Source organism: Artemia sp. Qi Xiang Cuo, chromosome 1 (genome assembly GCF_049724085.1).
Source record: "Artemia sp. Qi Xiang Cuo chromosome 1, ASM4972408v1, whole genome shotgun sequence".
NCBI classification, from domain to species: Eukaryota; Metazoa; Arthropoda; class Branchiopoda; order Anostraca; family Artemiidae; genus Artemia; species Artemia sp. Qi Xiang Cuo.
In genome coordinates, this window is record NC_142794.1 from 59,806,662 (window position 1) to 59,826,270 (window position 19,609).

Here is a 19,609-nt window from a genome sequence, read left to right on the forward strand (position 1 = left end):
TGAGTCCAGTAAATATTGAAAAGCTTAAAAAAAACAAACAGTTTAGATAAGGAAAAGGGCGTGGCTACAGTATTTTTATTGAGGAGAGGAAGCAAGAAGGGGGTGCTATTGAAGTAGGTGCTATTTAAGCGGTAATGAAGAAAAGTAATTATTTAACAAACACAGTACTTGGTGAGTTTAAAAACATTACGCAATACATTATAAACAATAAACACACATTAAACAAATATAAATATTAAGTGCTTGGCTTTTACCAAAATTGTCAGCAACGAGTTGTTGCACACAACATTAGTATAGCGTAAACAAGCTTTCGGGTGGGCGAAGGTGAATGTCGTATACACTTGGCTTTTTCTAGCCAGATTCAGCACTAATGCTGCAGTACATGTCCCCCCTCCTCTTCCTCCAACCCCCCCACCTAGCAGAGGATGCTCAATTTCATAACTAAACCAAGCTCTATTCTAATAGCCATGGGTATCGCGCTATTCATTTGTTCGTAATCTTGAAAGGATTTCGACTCTGCAAGATTTAATTTATTGTACTAAACTATTAATATATATAATTTATTGAAATATTATTCACGATTTTTTATTAAATTGATTTTTTTTTTGTGGGTTAGCCGATTTATATTAATAAATAGCATTTGATATCAGCAGGCCAAATAAAGCCAAAGCAAAAATCACACGCAGTGCAATAGCGCTGTCTAAGCAAAGATGCAAGATAAGTCAAAGTAGATTACCACAGACTGTGTAACATTATATCGTGACATATTCCCCTCATTTATATAGTGACCATATTTTAAATTTGAAAGTATTCAAAAAATAAAGTTAGAACTATTGACTTATCCGTTGAGCATTGTTTGGCAAAGAATATCTGGAAAATCAGAACAATTATTGGTATCATTACGGCAGAAACCTTAAATTAAATGAAAATTTCCAGAGATGCCAAATGGAAAGGAAAATTGACTCCTAGAGTTTGAAAACTACCGTTCTTTTTGTATCTTTGTTAAAAAAAAGAATTCTATAAAAACCACACAAAAGTTTTCTTATGTAAATCAGGATATCAGGGTATGAGGGGGGTCAAACTGAATATCATTTTATGTCAATAATTCCATTCAGAAGCAAAGCTCAGTCTCCTAGTTTTGTATGATAAAACTGATAACAATAGAAAAACAGAATGGATTGGTACCGTTTATACGTGCACATAAAATTTCTAAATTGTGAGAAAAATATACCTATTTTGTTTAAATTGACTTTATTCTATTCACAGCAGACATTTCGAACAGTACGCTGATGTAGAGATAAATGTCCCACAAGTAGCGCTGGCGTTGTTTGAAATGCGACTAATTTCAGTCATAATTCTTAGCACATTTATGTCAACTTTTTCGGAGCTGGTTAAAAGAAATATTTAGAAAAGAGAATATAGCAAGAAGTCAGTATGGTATCACAGGCAGCGCAATAGTGCTGCCTAAGTAAAGAACGATGTTGGCAATATGTATTAGTTATTCTAATTTTTTTTTGGGTTGATTGGTTTTAGACCAGGGCACTTCGTATCGAAGGAGTTATCGTAAAAACTTCGAAAAGGGCTCATTCGATTGGAAATTGGAAGGACTTTTTAATAGTCGAAAGCGATTGAAAGGCAACTAACACCCCTTCCATGCCCATCATTTCCCCAAACACATCTAATCAAAATTTTGAGATAGCCATTTTGTTCAACGTAGTTGAAAGATCTGGAAATTATGTCTTTGAGAAGGGCACTCCTCCCGCAGCCGTCAGGGCGAAGGTTGTGAGTTATGCTCTGGGGGCATATAAGGTTGTTACTGAAAGCGTTATCGTAGAAACTTCAAAAAGTGCTTATTCAAATTGAAATTCAAAGGACTAGTGCCCTTTTTAACAGTCGAAAGTGATTGGAGGGCAACTAACCCCCCTCTCACGCCCACCATTTCCCAAAACACATCCAATCGAAATTTTGAGATAGCGACCCCCCACAGCCCTCAGGGCAAGGGTTGTAAGTTATGTCCTGGGGATATATAAGGTTTTATAGAAAGCGTTGTAGAAAAAACTTCAAAAAGGGCTCATTCAATTGGAAATTGAAATGGCTAGTGCCCTTTTTAATAGTTGAAAGTGATTGGAGAGCAACTAACCCCCTCTCATGCCCACCATTTCCCCAAACACATTCAATCAAAATTTTGAGATAGCCATTTTGTTCAACGTAGTTGAAAGTATTGGAAATTAGGTCTTTGAGGATGATGATAACCCCCTCAGAGCCCTCAGGGTAAGGGCTGTAAGTTACGCCCTGGGGGCATATAAGGTTTTTATAGAAAGGGTTGTCGTTGAAACTTAAAAAAGGGCTCATTTGATTGGAAATCAAAAGGGATAGTGTCCTTTTTAATAGTCGAAAGTGATTGGAGGGCAGCTAACCCTCTCAGGCCCAACATTTCCCAAAACACATCCAATAAAAATTTTGAAATAGGCATTTTGTACAACGTAGATGAAAGTTCTGGAAATTATGTCTTTGAGGATGACGAACGCTCCACACCCCTCAGGGCAAGGGTTGCAAGTTATGCCCTTGGGCCATATAAGGCTTTCATCGAAAGTTTTGTTGCAAAAACTTCGAAAAGGGCTTATTCTATTGGAGATTGAAAGGGCTAGTGCCCTTATTAATAGTCAAAAGTGATTGGAGGGCAACTAACCCCCTCTCATTCCAACCATCTCTCTGAACACATTCAGTCAACAGTTTGAGATATCCATTTTTGTTAAACGTAGTTGAAAGTTCTGGAAATTAGGTCTTTGAGGATGACCCTCCCCCCCTCAGACCTCAGGGTAATGGTTGTAAGTTATGCGTTGGGGGCATATCAACTTTTGATAGAAAGGGCTGTTGCAGAAAGTTCAAAAAGGGCTTACTCGATTGGAAATTGAAATGGTTAGTGACCTTTTTAATAGTCAAAAGCGATCGGCAACGAACGCCCCACACCCCTCAGGGCAAGGGTTGTACGTTATGGCCTTAGGGCAGCCAAGGTTTTTATAGAAAGCTTTGTCATAGAAACTTCAAAAAGAGCTCATTCGATTGGAAATTGAAAGGACTAGTACCCTTTTCAATAGTCAAAAGTGTTTGGAGGGCAAATAACCCCCTCTCACGCCCAGCATTTCTCCCAACATAACCAATCAATATTTTGAGATATCCATTTTTGTTAAACGTAGTTGAAAGTTCTGGAAATTAGGTCTTTGAGGATGACCCCCCCCCCCTCAGACCTCAGGGTAGGGGTTGTAAGTTATGCGGTGGGGGCATATCAACTTTTTATAGAAAGGTCTGTTGTAAAAAGTTCAAAAAGGGCTTATTCGATTGAAAATTGAAAAGGCTAGTGACCGTATTAATAGTCAAAAGTGATCGGAGGGCGAATACCCCCCCCCCCACGCCAATCATTTCCCCAAACACTTCTGATCAACATTTTTATATAGGCATTTTGTTGAACGTAGTTGAAGGGTCCAGAAATAATGTTTTTGGGTATGACAACCCCCACAGCCCTAAGGACTAAGGTTGTAAGCTATGCCCTGGGGGCACATAAGGTTTTTATAGAAAGCATTGCCGTAGAAACTTCAAAAAGGGCTCATGTAATTGGGAATTGAGAGGGCTAGTGCCCTTATTAATAGTCAAAAGCGATCGGAAGGCGAATACCCCCCCCCCCCACGCCCATCATTCCCCCATTCCCTTCCGATCAACTATTGATATAGCCTTTTGTTGAACGTAGTTAAAGGGTCCGGAAATTATGTCTTGAGTATGGCACCCCGCCCCCCAGCCCGCAGGACTAAGGTTGTGAGTTATAACCTGGGGGCATATAAGTTTTTTTTTTTTTTTTACAGAAAGTGGTGTTGTAGAAACTTCAAAAAGGGCTCATTGGATTGGAAATTGATAGGGCTATTGTCCTTTTTATTAATCGAAAGTAATCGGAGGGAGAATCACCCCCCCCCCCATGCCCATCATTTACCCAAACATTTCCGATAAACATTTTGATATGGCCACTCTATCCAACGTAGTTGAAAATTATGGAAATTATGTCTTTGAGGATGAAAGCCCTCCCCCATAGCCTTCAGGACAAGGGTCTTAAGTTATGCCCTTGTGGCATATAAGGTTTATATAAAAAAAAAATTGTCGTAGAAGCTTCAAAAAGGGCTCATTCGATTGAAAATTGAGAGAGCCAGTGCCTTTTTTATTAGTCGAAAGTGATCAGAGGGCAAATGACCCCCCCCCCATGCCCATCATTTCCCCAAACACTTGCAATCAAAATTTTGAGATAGCCATTTTGTTCAGAGCATCAGAAAGGTCTGGAAAATTATGTTTTTGAGGATAACAAACCCCCCGGCCCTCAAGGAAAGGGTTGTAAGTTATGCCCTTAGAGTATATAAGGTTTTTACAGCAAACGTGTTGTCATAAAAACGTCAGAGGAGCCTAATTGATTTGTTAATCAGACTGTATTACTAATTTTAATTGTAAACGCGATTGAAGGACAACTCCCCTCCCCCCCCCCCACGTCGTATTGTCCTGAAATGTATCTAATGGAGATTCCGAGATAGCCATTCTATTCAAAATAGTCTAAATATAATACAACAAGGCTTTTGGGGTTGAAACAAACCCCAGAGATTAGGGGCAAGGGTTGTAAGTTATGCTCAGGGGGTATTTATGGTTTTTATGGAAGGGATGGTTGTTTAACTTTAGAAGATGCTCAGTCTTTTTCTTTGAAAGACCATGCGAATATAAAACGAACATAAATTAATTAAAAAAACTTTTTCCACAAAATAAGTTTTTCAAAAAGAATTAAAGAACTCCATTTAACCAAAAATGAACAAAAATAGAATCAAATAGTCTACCAAGCATGCAACTACCACAAATCATTATCAATAAATAAATGAAATCCAAACAAACAGAAATTAAAGTAAATAACAGAGTCAAACTCAAAACGAGCAGAAATTAATATGAGTAGGGTTCTAAACCCCATGCTTTTTAAAAGGCAGAATATAATTCGTACTTTACTGAAAACAAATTCTTTTAAATGTTTTCACTTCTATAACTTTAAGAAATCAAAATTAATTCAGATTTTAAGGAATAAATATCAGTATATGTGTATTAAACTGACAATGCACATTTTTTTTCGGTAAATTCATTTGAATTTTTTCAGTAAAGTCCAAATTATATTCTGGCTTTTAGAAAGCATGGGATTTGGAACCTACTCAGGTCGTTTTGAGTTTGACCCTGTTATTTATTTTAATTTCTGTTTGTTTTGGGTTTCATTTATATATTGATACTAATTTGTGGTATTTGTATGCTTGGTAGATTATTTGATTCTATTTTTGTTTATTTTTGGTTAAATGGAGTTCTTTACTTTTTTTGAAAAAATTATTTTGTGGAAAGAATTTTTTTAAGTTAATTATATATAGATGCAGTTCTACATTTATGGGTTAGTATGTGAATCCGAAACTTAACGAATACGACGTTATCAACGCAATTAGGCATTTCAATGACAAATAAGAGAATCGGAGTTTCAATTAAATGCTGGAAATAAAAATTAAAACAATTAAAGGATTCCTGGAGCGGATCCCCCTCTACCAAATTCCATGACTAAACTACAGCCGATTTGACCCATCTACTTATAGTAAGAATATCATTATAAAAAATATGTATTTTTCAATGATTTCGTTTTCATTTAGAAAATTATATTCACTGTATATCTACCTTCTTATTCTTCAATGATTCCTTTTCTGTCCTATATGCAGATGTAGAGGGTGCATTCATTTCCACTTTTCAGAGACTTAAAACAAGAAAATCTAGTCTTGAACAGATAGATAATAAGAAGTAAAAGCACCTTAAACATCAGGGGAAATGATTGACCTGAAACAATGTGGTGAAACAACTCACATTTTTATTTGATGATAAGGTTTCAAAGGTAGTATATTTGGAAAGATATTAATGTGGAACATATTATAAAGTGTAATGGACCTCTAGTTTTCTCGTTTTCCTCATGTTAAAAACGAGTATAAATTGATTCAAAAGAAATTATCTGCTCAAAATAAAGAGCAAATTTAACGCTTAATACGAGCCCTTAAACATTTTTAAAGCTACTTAATAAAGCATGGCATTCTTTCTTATTGTTCTAAGTTCGCTAAAGTTATACCATCATTCAAAGGTGATGATAAGAATTACATACGTATCTGAGAAAGATAATTAATGCTAGAAGGGTTGAGTTTCTGGAGTAATGGAGACATCTAAGCTCCACCCATTTTTAACTTTGAAGAGGAAGGTCTACGGACCTGGAAGAGTTGCATTTGGTGATGGCCGTAAATAATACCCTGGCTGCTAGATGAAAAGTGGCTTCAATTTTTTTGATATTATGAGAGCCTTTGATTGAGGTAATCATGGTATTTTGCTTACAAAACTGGATACCTGGGGAGTCGAGGAGCTTTTTTGACCCCCTTAGAGGCTTTCCCTTGTAATCAATTTTTGTATGCGAGCATAGGTGGTGCTATATTAGGTACAAACAAGCTTGAAAGTGGTGTTTCACAAGGGTCTGTGCTCGGACAAAAACTATTTCCAATAACTTTTGATGATCTGTATGGACCTATGGGCTGTTTGTCGTTTGACCAGACTTTCCCTGTCAGTAAATTAATAGAGTAAATTATTACACTATTTGCGGATGATGTGTATCTTAAAGTAGCAGCAAAGACAAAAGCTTATTACGGCTAAGAGCCCAACTGAGAAATGGACAAAAGCCAAAATACACGGGTTCAATGACATCAAATCAAAATTTCTAGTTTAGGGAAGAAGGTCCAATTACTATCCATAGATTAAACAACTAAGACTTGGTGATACTTCAATTGAAACACTAAAGCTTGTTAAATACTTTCAAGTCCTAATGGATAAATGCCTAAGTCATAATAGAGGAGTTATGCAGTAAAGTTGCGGGAAATATTGGAGTTGTGAGAAATTTTCCCTAGTAATGTACTACAGTCTCTACATTTCTCTACTGTTCATTCTTACCTATTTTACGGTAATGTTGTCAGGTTAAATATTTTCTCACCCCAATAGCTTTCATTTTGCACAATCAAGAATTCAGCCAACAGATAGCTGTGTGGAGATAAAAAGCTTTATAAGTGAGACCCAGATATGTTGAACGACATATTCTGCCTTTGGTGGAATTTCTAATTTTCACTTAGCGTTACTCATATTTAAATAACAGCCTTGATTTATGGCTAGTAGTGGTCTCCATAAACACTCAACCAGACAAGTACCCCAAAAAGGACACTCCTGTGCTGTTAACTCATTTTTTTCTCTATTTGCCATGTTACACTAGAATTTTATAATAGTTTACCAAGTGAGTTAACAGAGAACAATGTAGCAAGTTATGGAAACACGTGAAAATCTCTGTGTTTTGGTTATTATAATGTTTTTTAGCGATTTTTTTCTCTCGAGCGAGGTCAAACATGTTTGTTTAGAAGATGACACTGAAAGAAAAGCAATTGTGCTGTATTTTAGTGTTTTTTAGAACCACCATGCCAACTTGAGTGACGCTGAGCCACTATTTACTTTATTTCTTTTTCTTTCCCCTGTCTTTTTTTTCTTCTTCTTTCTTTTTGTTGGTTGATAGAAATGTGAATCATAAGGATTTTTAGCCTGAAAAGATTCACTCCTGGAGATTGATGTATTTGTTTGATTTCTGTAAATAATACCCTTATTATTTTTATTATTAACCATTTCGATCAGTTATCTGTATCCCAGGTGTGTCAACATGAACAGGACACTAGTTAGTTTTGAGTAGATAAAATGAAACTGGACTACCTGTCTTGGCTTTTCTCTGTCTACAATTACCCAGCGTCTTGATGCAACCTATGCAACCTATTGCAAAATACTTGATAACTTCATTTCAACCTATGCAACCTATAGCAAAATACTTGATAACTTCAATTCAAAATCAACGGACTCTCAAGACTCTAGGCAGGCATGCCTTTCCAAAAACTAACCTGACAAGCATCTGTCCAATAAGTGAGTCATGCATACTCCTGCCATTTACCCGTGCCCCAGCCATTTAAACACTTGCCTCTCAATTACTTGGACTATCTGTCTTGGCTTTTCTCTGTCTTCAATTACCCAGCGTCTTGATGACACGAATGCAACCTATTGCAAAATACTTGATAACTTCAATTCAAAATCAACGGACTCGTTCGAGGCCTTCGGCCTCGACCTTGTTTTGAAAAACACTCTCGTGCCCCAGCCCCAGCCCAGCCTTTACCCGTGCCCCAGCCATTTAAACATTTGCCTCCCAATTACTTTGACTATCTGTCTTGGCATTTCTCTGTCTACAATTACCCAGCGTCTTGATGAAACCTATGCAACCTATTGCAAAATACTTGATAACTTCAATTCAAAATCAACGGACTCTAAAGACTCTAGGCAGGCATGCCTTTCCAAAAACTAACCTGACAAGTATGTGTCCAATAAGAGTCATGCATACTCCTGTCATTTACCCATGCCCCAGCCAGTTAAACATTTGCCTCTCAATTACTTTGACTATCTGTCTTGGCTTTTCTCTGTCTACAATTACCCAGCGTCTTGATGCAATCAATGCAACCTATTGAGCAAAATACTTGATAACTTCAATTCAAAATCAGATAAAGAAGTTGTATCGAAGAGGATACAACCTCTTCGTTTAAATAGAACCACCTAATTTTTGAATAGCTTTTAACCTACGTCCTATGCCATACGTTAACAAAAAATACGAAGTTTTACATATTTGCAAGCTTTACTGAAGTTTTACAAGGAGTTTTACAAGAAGTTTTATAAGAAGTTTTACAATTTTTACAAGAAGTTTTACTGATTTTTAAAAGCTCCAACGCATTTGAACTGCGATTCCTGTCAACACTATAATAAGAAATAAAACTTATTGCATTATTCGTTCTTGGGAATTAAAAAGATACGTCTGAACGATACATTCCTTCGAAAAAAAAAGAAATCATGGCAGAGGATTATCCAACAGAAATCGAAAAAAAAACTACTTACATTTTCAGAAGTTTTCTCTGTTTCAGCTTTAACATACTGTATTAACCAGTTATCATTCCCTCTATCAGTGTTTCTTATAATATAATCCAAAACCACCAAACGCTCAAACTGCTGTTGAAATTCTTCCTTAACTGAATCCGAAAGTGGCTCCGTCTCAAACTTCCTAATCCAATATTCAGCATCTTTGTATCCTTCAACGAATAGTTGAAATGAACCAACCTAAAACATTTAACACTCAAGCGTGGACATTCGGGTAGTAAACAGATATTCCAGGAAAAAAGAAAACAACCTTGACTGGCAGAGGAACCGAAATTATGGTTAGTAGTTTCATTGATTACTATTACAATATTCTAAATAGCTAACTCGCGTTGTCACAATTATTCTTCGGCGTATAGTGATAGAAGACTATAAAATTCTCCTTTCGCAGGTTTCAAACTTAGTCTAGCCCTTATATAATTAGGCATTTGCCTCAGGAATTGTTTTAAAAAAATTTCTTGTATTTTTGATTAGCATTGGTTTGAAATTCTCCGAATTCTAGTTTCTTCTATCTCTGAGCCGTCATATTCGACTGGCCGTGAAGATTCCCACAACGTGCTTTCGCTTGTCCATCTTATCCAACCGTAACAAAGGAGCGGGGAGATTGATATAATGTGCAAGTTATGGGGAGAACACGATGAGCTTTACACACTAGCTATTGCTCATTAATTTAAGTTTTGATATAAAATGCAAAGCTATTGCTCAGTGAGAAACTGTTTTTGGGTTTCATTATTTCATTCATAGTATTTTCTGTCAGTTTTAAGTCCGAAGTATATTATATGACTTAATTTCTGCTCGTTTTCGGTTTTAATATGGCTCTTTACTTTTAGTTGAAAAACTTCCTTTTGGAAAGTGTTTTGCTTTTCTCATTATGTTATTTCTGTTTTTTAATTGACACAGTTTTATAACTGGTTAATATTGTAGGAATATTTATTAGGGTTTTCAAGTTTTTTTGTAAAGAAACAAAACTTTGGATCACAATTATATATTTTCCGGTAAAAGTTGTATATTAGACAAAATATTTGACAGCCATAGATTTGTGCAATAATTCTTAATAATACTTATAGTATAAAATTTTGGATGGGTGGGGATTTTTATTCACTTGGATTAAAAATCTGATAAATATCTGGTATTCTGCAGAGCTGAAGCCATCCTGTAGGTCCCCTTGAATGTTAATCCATCACTTTATTAAAGAAAAAAATTTCGTTTTTTTTTTTTTAAATAACTGATAGTTTGTTCAAACAATTAAATCTAATGGTCATTTTATAAAGAATTTTGTTTTTTTTATCTTAAAAAAAAAAAAAATCCGACGTCAAGAATCAAGATAACTAGAGTTTCTTTATTTTTTTTGGTCTTAATGGAGGTTCCTTTGACCATCCCTACATACCTTGAACTTTTCAAGCAGACCAAAAAAAAAAAAAAAAAAAAAAAAAAAAAAAAAAAAAAAAAAAAAAAAATTACAATGCCAAATATTTCTTACAAAACTTATTCCCTTATCAAGGTACCATCAGTCCAGTCTTTTTATCTAGAAATTTCCGTGCGAACTGGAGAAAATCAATTTTCGGCCCATTTATTTTCGATTGGCGGAGGGGGGCCAATATTCAACAGAACAAAATTTGTTTCATAGTATTTTCTCGTCTTAAGTTTGTCTTGCCCTTTGTGCATACCCAGTAGGTTGCAAGTCGATTGATGCAAAACAAATTTGATGTATGTGTCACGAATCAATACCATAAATTGTTTTCGATAGTTTTTGTCTTCACTGAGGTTCCATACCCCTGTCTACAGATCCTGTGATTTTAAGCCATTCATAGAAAGCAAGATACGTTGGCCCAATTTCAGGTATTACATTTCAATACAGCCGAACAAAATGCTTAGTCTTCATTGAAGTCTACCACTTACTTACTTCGACTTATGTCTTCCCACACCGGCTGGCGCATAAGGCGACAACGGTGCCTCTCCATGACGAACTCTCTTGTGCTTTTGACAAAAGTTCTTCGAGCAACGATTTCAATAGCATAGCTTCCTTCTCAAGGCATTTGCCTAGTGTAGCCTTCTGTTGCCCACGTCTTCTGATGCCGGAAGGAACCCAACACTACACATCATGGGGTAGGCGGCCCTCACCCATCCGCACCATGTGACCCCAATAACGCCAACGGTTAGTCACAACTCTATCGATCACGTCCGGCTACTTTGTCTTTTCAAGGATAGATGCGTTACTGATGCGTTTAAAACTGCGTGTTTTTAAAATATGTCTTTACAAATGCGTAAAATAAACACTGCATATCTTTTGAACTAATTCTAGATGATCATGTATATTTCAAAATCTAGTCTTGTTTTCTCAACTACATTTTTTGTCTCAAATTTAAAGCCTAGCTGGAGCCTATGACTTTAATTATTTCACTTTATTTCTTTATTAATTTGCGAGCATATTTAACATATAATATTATGTGATTTTCGAATAATGGAGGGGGGGGGCTAAAAACGGATATTTTACCCCAGGCCGGAGTTGCTAGGTCACTGCTACAGAGCCTAGAGAAGAGTTAATACCAGAACATGAACAAGAGCCAATAGAAGAAACTACAATAGAGGAAACAGTAAAACGTAAAATAGAGCTAAAAACCAAACACACAGGAGAGCCAAATATTACCAAATTTTGGAGTGCCCAGTCCCCCTGGAACGGAAACTTCTTCAACTGCCGGTAGCTCAACAGTTCCGTCTATAAAACCCGTTTTTCTCGTCATTTACCGTAATTTTTTATTTTAAATTAGTTCATTATGTTGTCCGCCATGCAATCAGACGCAAAAATTCAATCCTTCGTAGACACGGAAAGTTCTAGAACAAAACCTATCATTGGCCAGACTTTCCTTTCAGACGACGAACATTATTCATTCCCCTCAAAAGTGGGAATGAAGAAGAGGAAAGTCAGAAGAGAATGGAATACGGTTTGCAAAAAAGATCTAAAATGGATATTTAGATATACAAATATATTTTAAATGGTCTCAGTAGTTATCTAAGTACCATTTTGCGTAGACATATAGCAATCTCCATGTTATTTGCGGTCTTTACATTCCCTGGCACCTTTCTATGGTTGATTACCAGACTAATTAATGCTATTGATGTCAATTGCATATGGAATTATACAAAACCTACCAGACAAGTTTCCGGGGGCCAACCAGACATGTTTCTGGGCCAAGCAGACAAGTTTCTGGGTCAACTATAAGTTTCTGGAACTTTACAGTCCATGGCACCTTTCCAGTGCTTGTACTTCTGTATCTGGTTTGGTGGGTATAATAAAGTTTATGACACCTTCCTAGTGAATGTACCTATGGATCTGGTTTAGTGGGTATTATCTGGTTTGGTGGGTATAGTCTAGTTTGGTAGGTATAATATGGTTTGATGGGTATAGTCTGGTTTAGTTTTTTGGAGATTCCCCGCCTGTTCCTAAACATTGCAAAAAGATAGCAGTATGAATGGGGGATTCCCCGCACAAATTTGTTTCAACTCCCAAGTTTGTTTCAACCAGACTGGGTTTTTTTTTTCGAGCTAACACTTGTTTTTTAGGCAGCCAATCATAGAGAATTGCTTAACAATTCGTCATTGAAACCTCGTATAAAATGTTCATGCTTTGGAATTTAATCTTCATTATGTTATTATACAAAACCTACCAGAAAGGTTTTTCTGACATAATGTGTAGTTTCACGAGCACAAGAATATACAGTGCAGTTTGAGGCACTTTCATCATAACGTGTTTTTTTTTTTTTTTTTTTTACCAAAAACTAGAAGTTGTCAAATTGCGTATTTAGGAATGATGTTGTAAAAAAAGTTGTCTATCACCCATGCATCATACACTGTTCCATTTCTTTGAAGTATGTGCTATCAGACTGGTTTCTGATTTTTTGGACAATTGCCTTTAGTCAAGACCAATTTGTTAGGAATGTGTCGTTGCTAAAGGTAACTCTAATTGGAAAAAAGGGGCATAAAGCTTTTTGTTTTTGATAAGAATTACACACTGAATGTATCGTTTGACGTGGGTATTTTTTATGAGCCAATCAGAGGTTGTTCAATATACGATAACTTGATTTGTGGTTGGGATTTGAATAAAAGAATTCGTTTTCACTACAATTCATATTAGTAAAAGAATTGAATTCAGATTCAATTATTATCACGACCAGTATATGCCTTAACAGATATTGACAAATGTTAATTGCCTTAACTCGAGAGTATTTTGTTAATAAAAAAAAAATTGGATGTTACAATTAAAATTGATTGATTAACATTTGCCAAAAGGGGTAAGGAATTCGTGAAGTGAACTGTACGAACGATCTTATTTGAATAATAAGGAAAAAGAGCTAGATACTATTTGCCAATTTTAAGATGGAGAAAAAAAAGGGGGTTAAAGTTTTAAAGTTTTAGCTTAGAGTCTTAGCTTAGAGTTTTTGTTAGAGTTGAAGTTTAGTTATGATATTTCGAAAGTCAATGAAGATGAAGAAATGTCGGAGTGTAGGTCTGACATCACCACGCACGTGCAAGGTAAATTTTTATTGGTGGGGGGCTTAAAAAGGCAAAAAATTAGTGAACTACATGAGTTTATAAGACGGTTCGTGAAAATCCCAAGGTTTTTTCTGATTTTTTGGACAATACCCATACTCCTATTGATGAGGACTGATGGTTAACACGTAGACGGGGTTACGTGCGCGCACGTAACACCGGCAAAATTTTTTTTTTCATAATTTCCCGAATTAAGTTTCTCTAAGCTCTAAGCTAAAACTCTAAACTCTTAACTATTACCGTACTAAGCTAAACTTCAACTCTAGCAAAAACTCTAAGCTAAGACTCTAAGCTAAAACTTTAAACTCTTAACTAACACTAAACTAAACTAGAACTTCAACAAAAACTCTAAGCTAAGACTCTAAGCTAAAAATTCTAAACTCTTAGCTAAAACTAAACTAGAACTAGAACTTCAACAAAAACTCTAAGCTAAGACTCTAAGCTAAAAATTCTAAACTCTTAGCTAAAACTAAACAAAACTAGAACTCTAAGAAAAAGTTGAGTAATTTCGAAGTCCAAAAAAAAAAAAATTAAAAAAATAGTTTGTTTTCATGAAAAAAATCTTGAATTAGAACCATCAGTCCTCATCAATAGGAGTATGGGTATTGTCCAAAAAATCAGAAAAAAAACCTTGGGATTTTCACGAACCGTCTTATAAACTCATGTAGTTCACCCATTTTTGCTTTTTTAAGCCCCCCATCAAAAAAAATTGTCCCCCGCACGTGCCTGGTGATGTCAAACCTACATTCCGACATTTCTTCATCTTAATTGACTTTATAAATATCATAACTAAACTTCAACTCTAACAAAAACTCTAAGCTATGACTCTAAGCTAAAACTTTAAACTCTTAACTAAACTAAACTAGAACTTCAACAAAAACTCTAAGCTAAAAATTCTAAACTCTTAACTAAACCTTAACTAATTTAGAACTCTAAGAAAAACACTAGGCTAAGACTATAATATAAAAATCTAAACTCTTAACTATAACTAAACTAAGCTAGAACTCTAACTAAAAAAAAAAATAGTTTGTTTTCATGAAAAAAATATTGAATTAGAACCATCAGTCCTCATCAATAGGAGTATGGGTATTGTCCAAAAAATCAGAAAAAAATCTTAGGATTTTCACGAACCGTCTTATAAACTCATGTAGTTCACCCATTTTTTGCCTTTTTAAGCCCCCCCCCCCACCAACAAATATTTCCCTCGCACGTGCTTGGTGATGTGAAACCTACACTCCGACATTTCTTCATCTTAATTGACTTTAGAAATATCATAACTAAACTTCAACTATAAAAAAAACTCTAAGCTAAGACTATAAGCTTAAACTCTAAACTCTTAACTAAAACTATACTAAACTATAGCTTCAACGAAAACTCTAAGCTAAGACTCTAAGCTAAAACTCTAAAATCTTTGCTAAAACAAAACTAAAATAGAAGTCTAACTAAAAAAAATAGTTTGTTTTCATGAAAAAAAAAAATATTGAAATAGAACCATCAGTCCTCATCAATAGGAGTATGGGTATTGTCCAAACAATCAGAAAAAACCTTGGGATTTTCACGAACCGTCTTATAAACTCATGTAGTTCACTCATTTTTTGCCTTTTTAAGCCCCACACCAACAAAAATTTCCCTTGCACGTGCCTCAACTCTTAACTAAAACTAAACTAGAACCCTAACTAAAAAAAATAGTTTGTTTTCATGAAAAAAAATATTGAATTAGAACCATCAGTCCTCATCAATAGGAGTATGGGTATTGTCCAAAAAATCAGACAAAACCTTGGGATTTTCACGGACCGTCTCATGAACTCATGTAGTTCTCTAATTTTTTGCCTTTTTAAGCCCCCCACCAACAAAAATTTCCCTTGCACGTGCTTGGTGATGTCAAACCTACACTCCGAAATTTCTTCATCTTAATTGACTTTAGAAATATCATAACTAAACTTCAACTCTAACTAAAACTCTAAGCTAAGACTCTAAGCTAAAACTCTAAACTCTTAACTAAAACTAAACTAGAGCTTTAACGAAAACTCTAAGTTAAGACTCTAAGCTAAAACTCTAAACTCTTAACTATAACTAAACTAAACTAGAACTCTAACAAAAAAAAAATAGTTTGTTTTCATGAAAAAAAAATATTCAATTAGAACCATCAGTCCTCATCAATAGGAGTATGGGTATTGTCCAAAAAATCAGAAAAAACCTTGGGATTTTCACGAACCGTCTTATAAACTCATGTAGTTCACTCATTTTTTGCCTTTTTAAGCCCCCCACCAACAAAAATTTCCCTTGCACGTGCCTAAACTCTTAACTAAAACTAAACTAGAACCCTAACTAAAAAAAATAGTTTGTTTTCATGAAAAAAAAAATATTGAATTAGAACCATTAGTCCTCATCAATAGGAGTATGGGTATTGTCCAAAAAATCAGAAAAAACCTTGGGATTTTCACGAACCGTCTTATAAACTCATGTAGTTCACTCATTTTTTGCCTTTTTAAGCCCCCCACCAACAAAAATTTCCCTTGCACGTGCTTGGTGATGTCATACCTACACTCCGACATTTCTTCATCTTAATTGACTTTCGAAATATCATAACTAAACTTCAACTCTAACAAAAACTCTAAGCTAAGACTGTAAGCTAAAACTTTAAACTCTTAACTAAAACTAAATTAGAACTTCAACAAAAACTCTAAGCTAAGACTCTAAGCTAAAACTCTAAACTCTTAGCTAAAACTAAACTAAACTATAACTCTAAATAAAAAAAATAGTTTGTTTTCATGAAAAAAAAAATATTGAATTAGAACCATCAGTCCTCATCAATAGGAGTATGTGTATTGTCCAAACAATCAGAAAAAACCTTGGGATTTTCACGAACCGTCTTATAAACTCATGTAGTTCACTCATTTTTTGCCTTTTTAAGCCCCCCACCAACAAATATTTCCCTCGCACGTGCTTGGTGATGTGAAACCTACACTCCGACATTTCTTCATCTTAATCGACTTTAGAAATATCATAACTAAACTTCAACTCTAACAAAAACTCAAAGCTAAGACTCTAAGCTAAAACTTTAAACTCTTAACTAAAACTAAACTATAACTTCAACAAAAACTCTAAGCTAAGACTCTAAGCTAAAACTCTAAACTCTTAACTAAAACTAAACTAAACTAGAACTCTAACTAAAAAAAATAGTTTGTTTTCATGAAAAAAAAAATATTGAATTAGAACCATCAGTCCTCATCAATAGGAGTATGGGTATTGTCCAAAAAATCAGAAAAAACCTTGGGATTTTCACGAACCGTCTTATAAACTCATGTAGTTCACTCATTTTTTGCCTTTTTAAGCCCCCCACCAACAAAAATTTCCCTTGCACGTGCCTAAACTCTTAACTAAAACTAAACTAGAACTCTAACTAAAAAAAATAGTTTGTTTTCATGAAAAAAAATATTGAATTAGAACCATCAGTCCTCATCAATAGGAGTATGGGTATTGTCCAAAAAATCAGAAAAAACCTTGGGATTTTCACAAACCGTCTCATGAACTCATGTAGTTCACTCATTTTCTGCCTTTTTAAGCCCCCCACCAACAAAATTTTCCCTTGCACGTGCTTGGTGATGTCAAACCTACACTCCGACATTTCTTCATCTTAATTGACTTTCGAAATATCATAACTAAACTTCAACTCTAACAAAAAATATAAGCTAATACTCTAAGCTAAAACTTTAAACTATTAAATAAAACTAAACTAAACTAGAACTTCAACAAAAACTCTAAGCTAAGACTCTAAGCTAAAAATTCTAAACTCTTAACTAAAACTAAACTAAACTAGAACTCTAACAAAAACTCTAAGTTAAGACTCTAAGCTAAAACTCTAAACTCTTAACTAAAACTAAACTAAACTAGAACTCTAACAAAAACTCTAAGCTAGGACTCTAGGCTAAAACTCTAAACTCTTAACTAAAACTAAACTAAACTAGAACTCTAACTAAAACTCTAAGCTAAGACTCTAAGGTAAAACACCAAACTCTAAACTAAAAATAAACTAAACTAGAACTCTAACTTAAACTAAAATGTAAAACATCAAACTCTTAACTAAAACTAAACTAAACTAGAACTCTAACAAAAACTCTAAGCTAAGACTCTAATCTAAAACTCTAAACTCTTAACTAAAACTAAACTAAACTAGAACTCTAACAAAAAGTTGAATAATTTCGAAGTCCAAAAAAAAAATTTTTTAAAAAAATAGTTTGTTTTCATGAAAAAAATATTGAATTAGAAACATCATTCTTCATCAATAGGAGTATGTTAATTGTAAAAGAAATAAGAAAAAAACCTAGTTATTTTCACGTATTGTCTTATAAACTCTTGAGTGTCACACATTTTTTGCCCTTTTAAACCCTACGCTCCCCCAAAATCAAAATCGCCCATGCCTATTGAGATCAATCCTACACTCCAACATTTTTTTTTCTTAATTGACTTTAGAAATATCATAACTAAACTTCAACTCTAACAAAAACTCTAAGCTAAGACTCTAAGCTAAAAATTTAAACTCTTAACTAAAACTAAACTAAACTAGAACTTCAACAAAACTCTAAGCTAAGACTCTATGGTAAAAACTCTAAACTCTTAACTAAAACTAAACTAAACTAGAGTTCTAACAAAAACTCTAAGCTAACACTCTAAGCTAAAACTCTAAACTCTTAACTAAACTAAAATAGAACTCTAACAAAAACTCTAAGTTAAAACTATAAGCTAAAACTATAAACTCTTAACTAAAACTAAACTAAACTATAACTCTAACAAAAACTCTAAACTAAGACTCTAAGCTAAAATTACAAACTCTTAACTAAAACAAAACTAAACTAGAACTCTAGCTAAAACTCTAAGCTAAGACTCTAAGGTAAAACATCAAACTCTTAACTAAAACTAAACTAAACTAGAACTCTAACAAAAACTTTAAGCTAAGACTCTAAGGTAAAACTCTAAACTCTTAACTAAAACTAAATTTCGCTAGCAACTCGCCCTCCACTATAACTTCGCAAATACATGCTTCTGCTTATCAGCCCATCTCCCCCAAAACCTTTTTCAGTCATTTCCTGATAAATTCTTTTATTTTAACTCATCCACGCGTGTTTTTCGTTAGCAACTCGCCCTCCACTATAACAACGCTCATACATTCTTCTGCCAATCAAACCAGCTCCCCCCAAAATCTTTTCAGTCATTTATTGTTAAATATTTTTTATTTCAACTCATCTACACAGTTTTTTTACTATGAGATAACCTTCCACTGTAAACTTTATAATATATAACTCTGCCAATCAAGCCCTTTTCTGACTTTTTTCGTTAAAAAAAAATTACTTCAAATAATCCGCATTGATTTGTCTATCTCACTTTGCCCTACCTTCAAACATCGCTAATACATCCTTTTGCCAATCAATTTCGCTAGCAACTCGCCCTCCACTATAACTACGCTAATACATCCTTCTGCCAATCAACCCATCTCCCCCCAAAACACTTTTAGGTCATTTCTTGTTAAAAATTTTTTATTTCAACTCATCCACACGGTTTTTTCGATAGCAACTCGCACTCAACTATACATTAGGTTATATAACCCTCCGACATACAAAAAATATTCATAAATATCTCGTTAAAAAAAAATTTACTTAAAATAATCAAAATTGCTTTTTCGAATGCAACTCGCCCTCCACTATAAATAAAGTAATACATCCCTCTGCCACTCTACTCATCTTCCCCAAAACACTTCTCAGTCATTTCTCGTTAAAAATTTATTTCAACTCATCCACACGTGTTTTTCGCTAGCAACTCGCCCTCCACTATAACTTCGCTAATACATCCTTCTGCCATTCCTCTTAGTTGCAAACACCCACTTTGAAAAATTGGGGGAACAAAAAGTGACAAGAATACAAATACTCTTTGGTACGGCCAGTTTCACCTTAGTTGTAAACACCCTCTTTGAACAATTGGGGGAACG

At 34.6% G+C, this 19,609-nt stretch overlaps 1 protein-coding gene across 2 annotated transcripts in view; it reads right to left on the reverse strand.

Annotated features, from left to right (window-relative positions):
- The window catches only part of LOC148956542 (phosphatidylinositol 4-kinase type 2-alpha-like), a 127,988-nt gene that overhangs the window by 43,550 nt on the left and 64,829 nt on the right, over nucleotides 1-19,609 (reverse strand). For both annotated transcript variants that reach the window (XM_089085951.1, XM_089085950.1), the window contains exon 7: nucleotides 9,043-9,261. In XM_089085951.1, coding sequence (XP_088942077.1) covers nucleotides 9,043-9,261 — 219 coding nt within the window. The remainder of the gene's footprint in view (nucleotides 1-9,042; nucleotides 9,262-19,609) is intronic.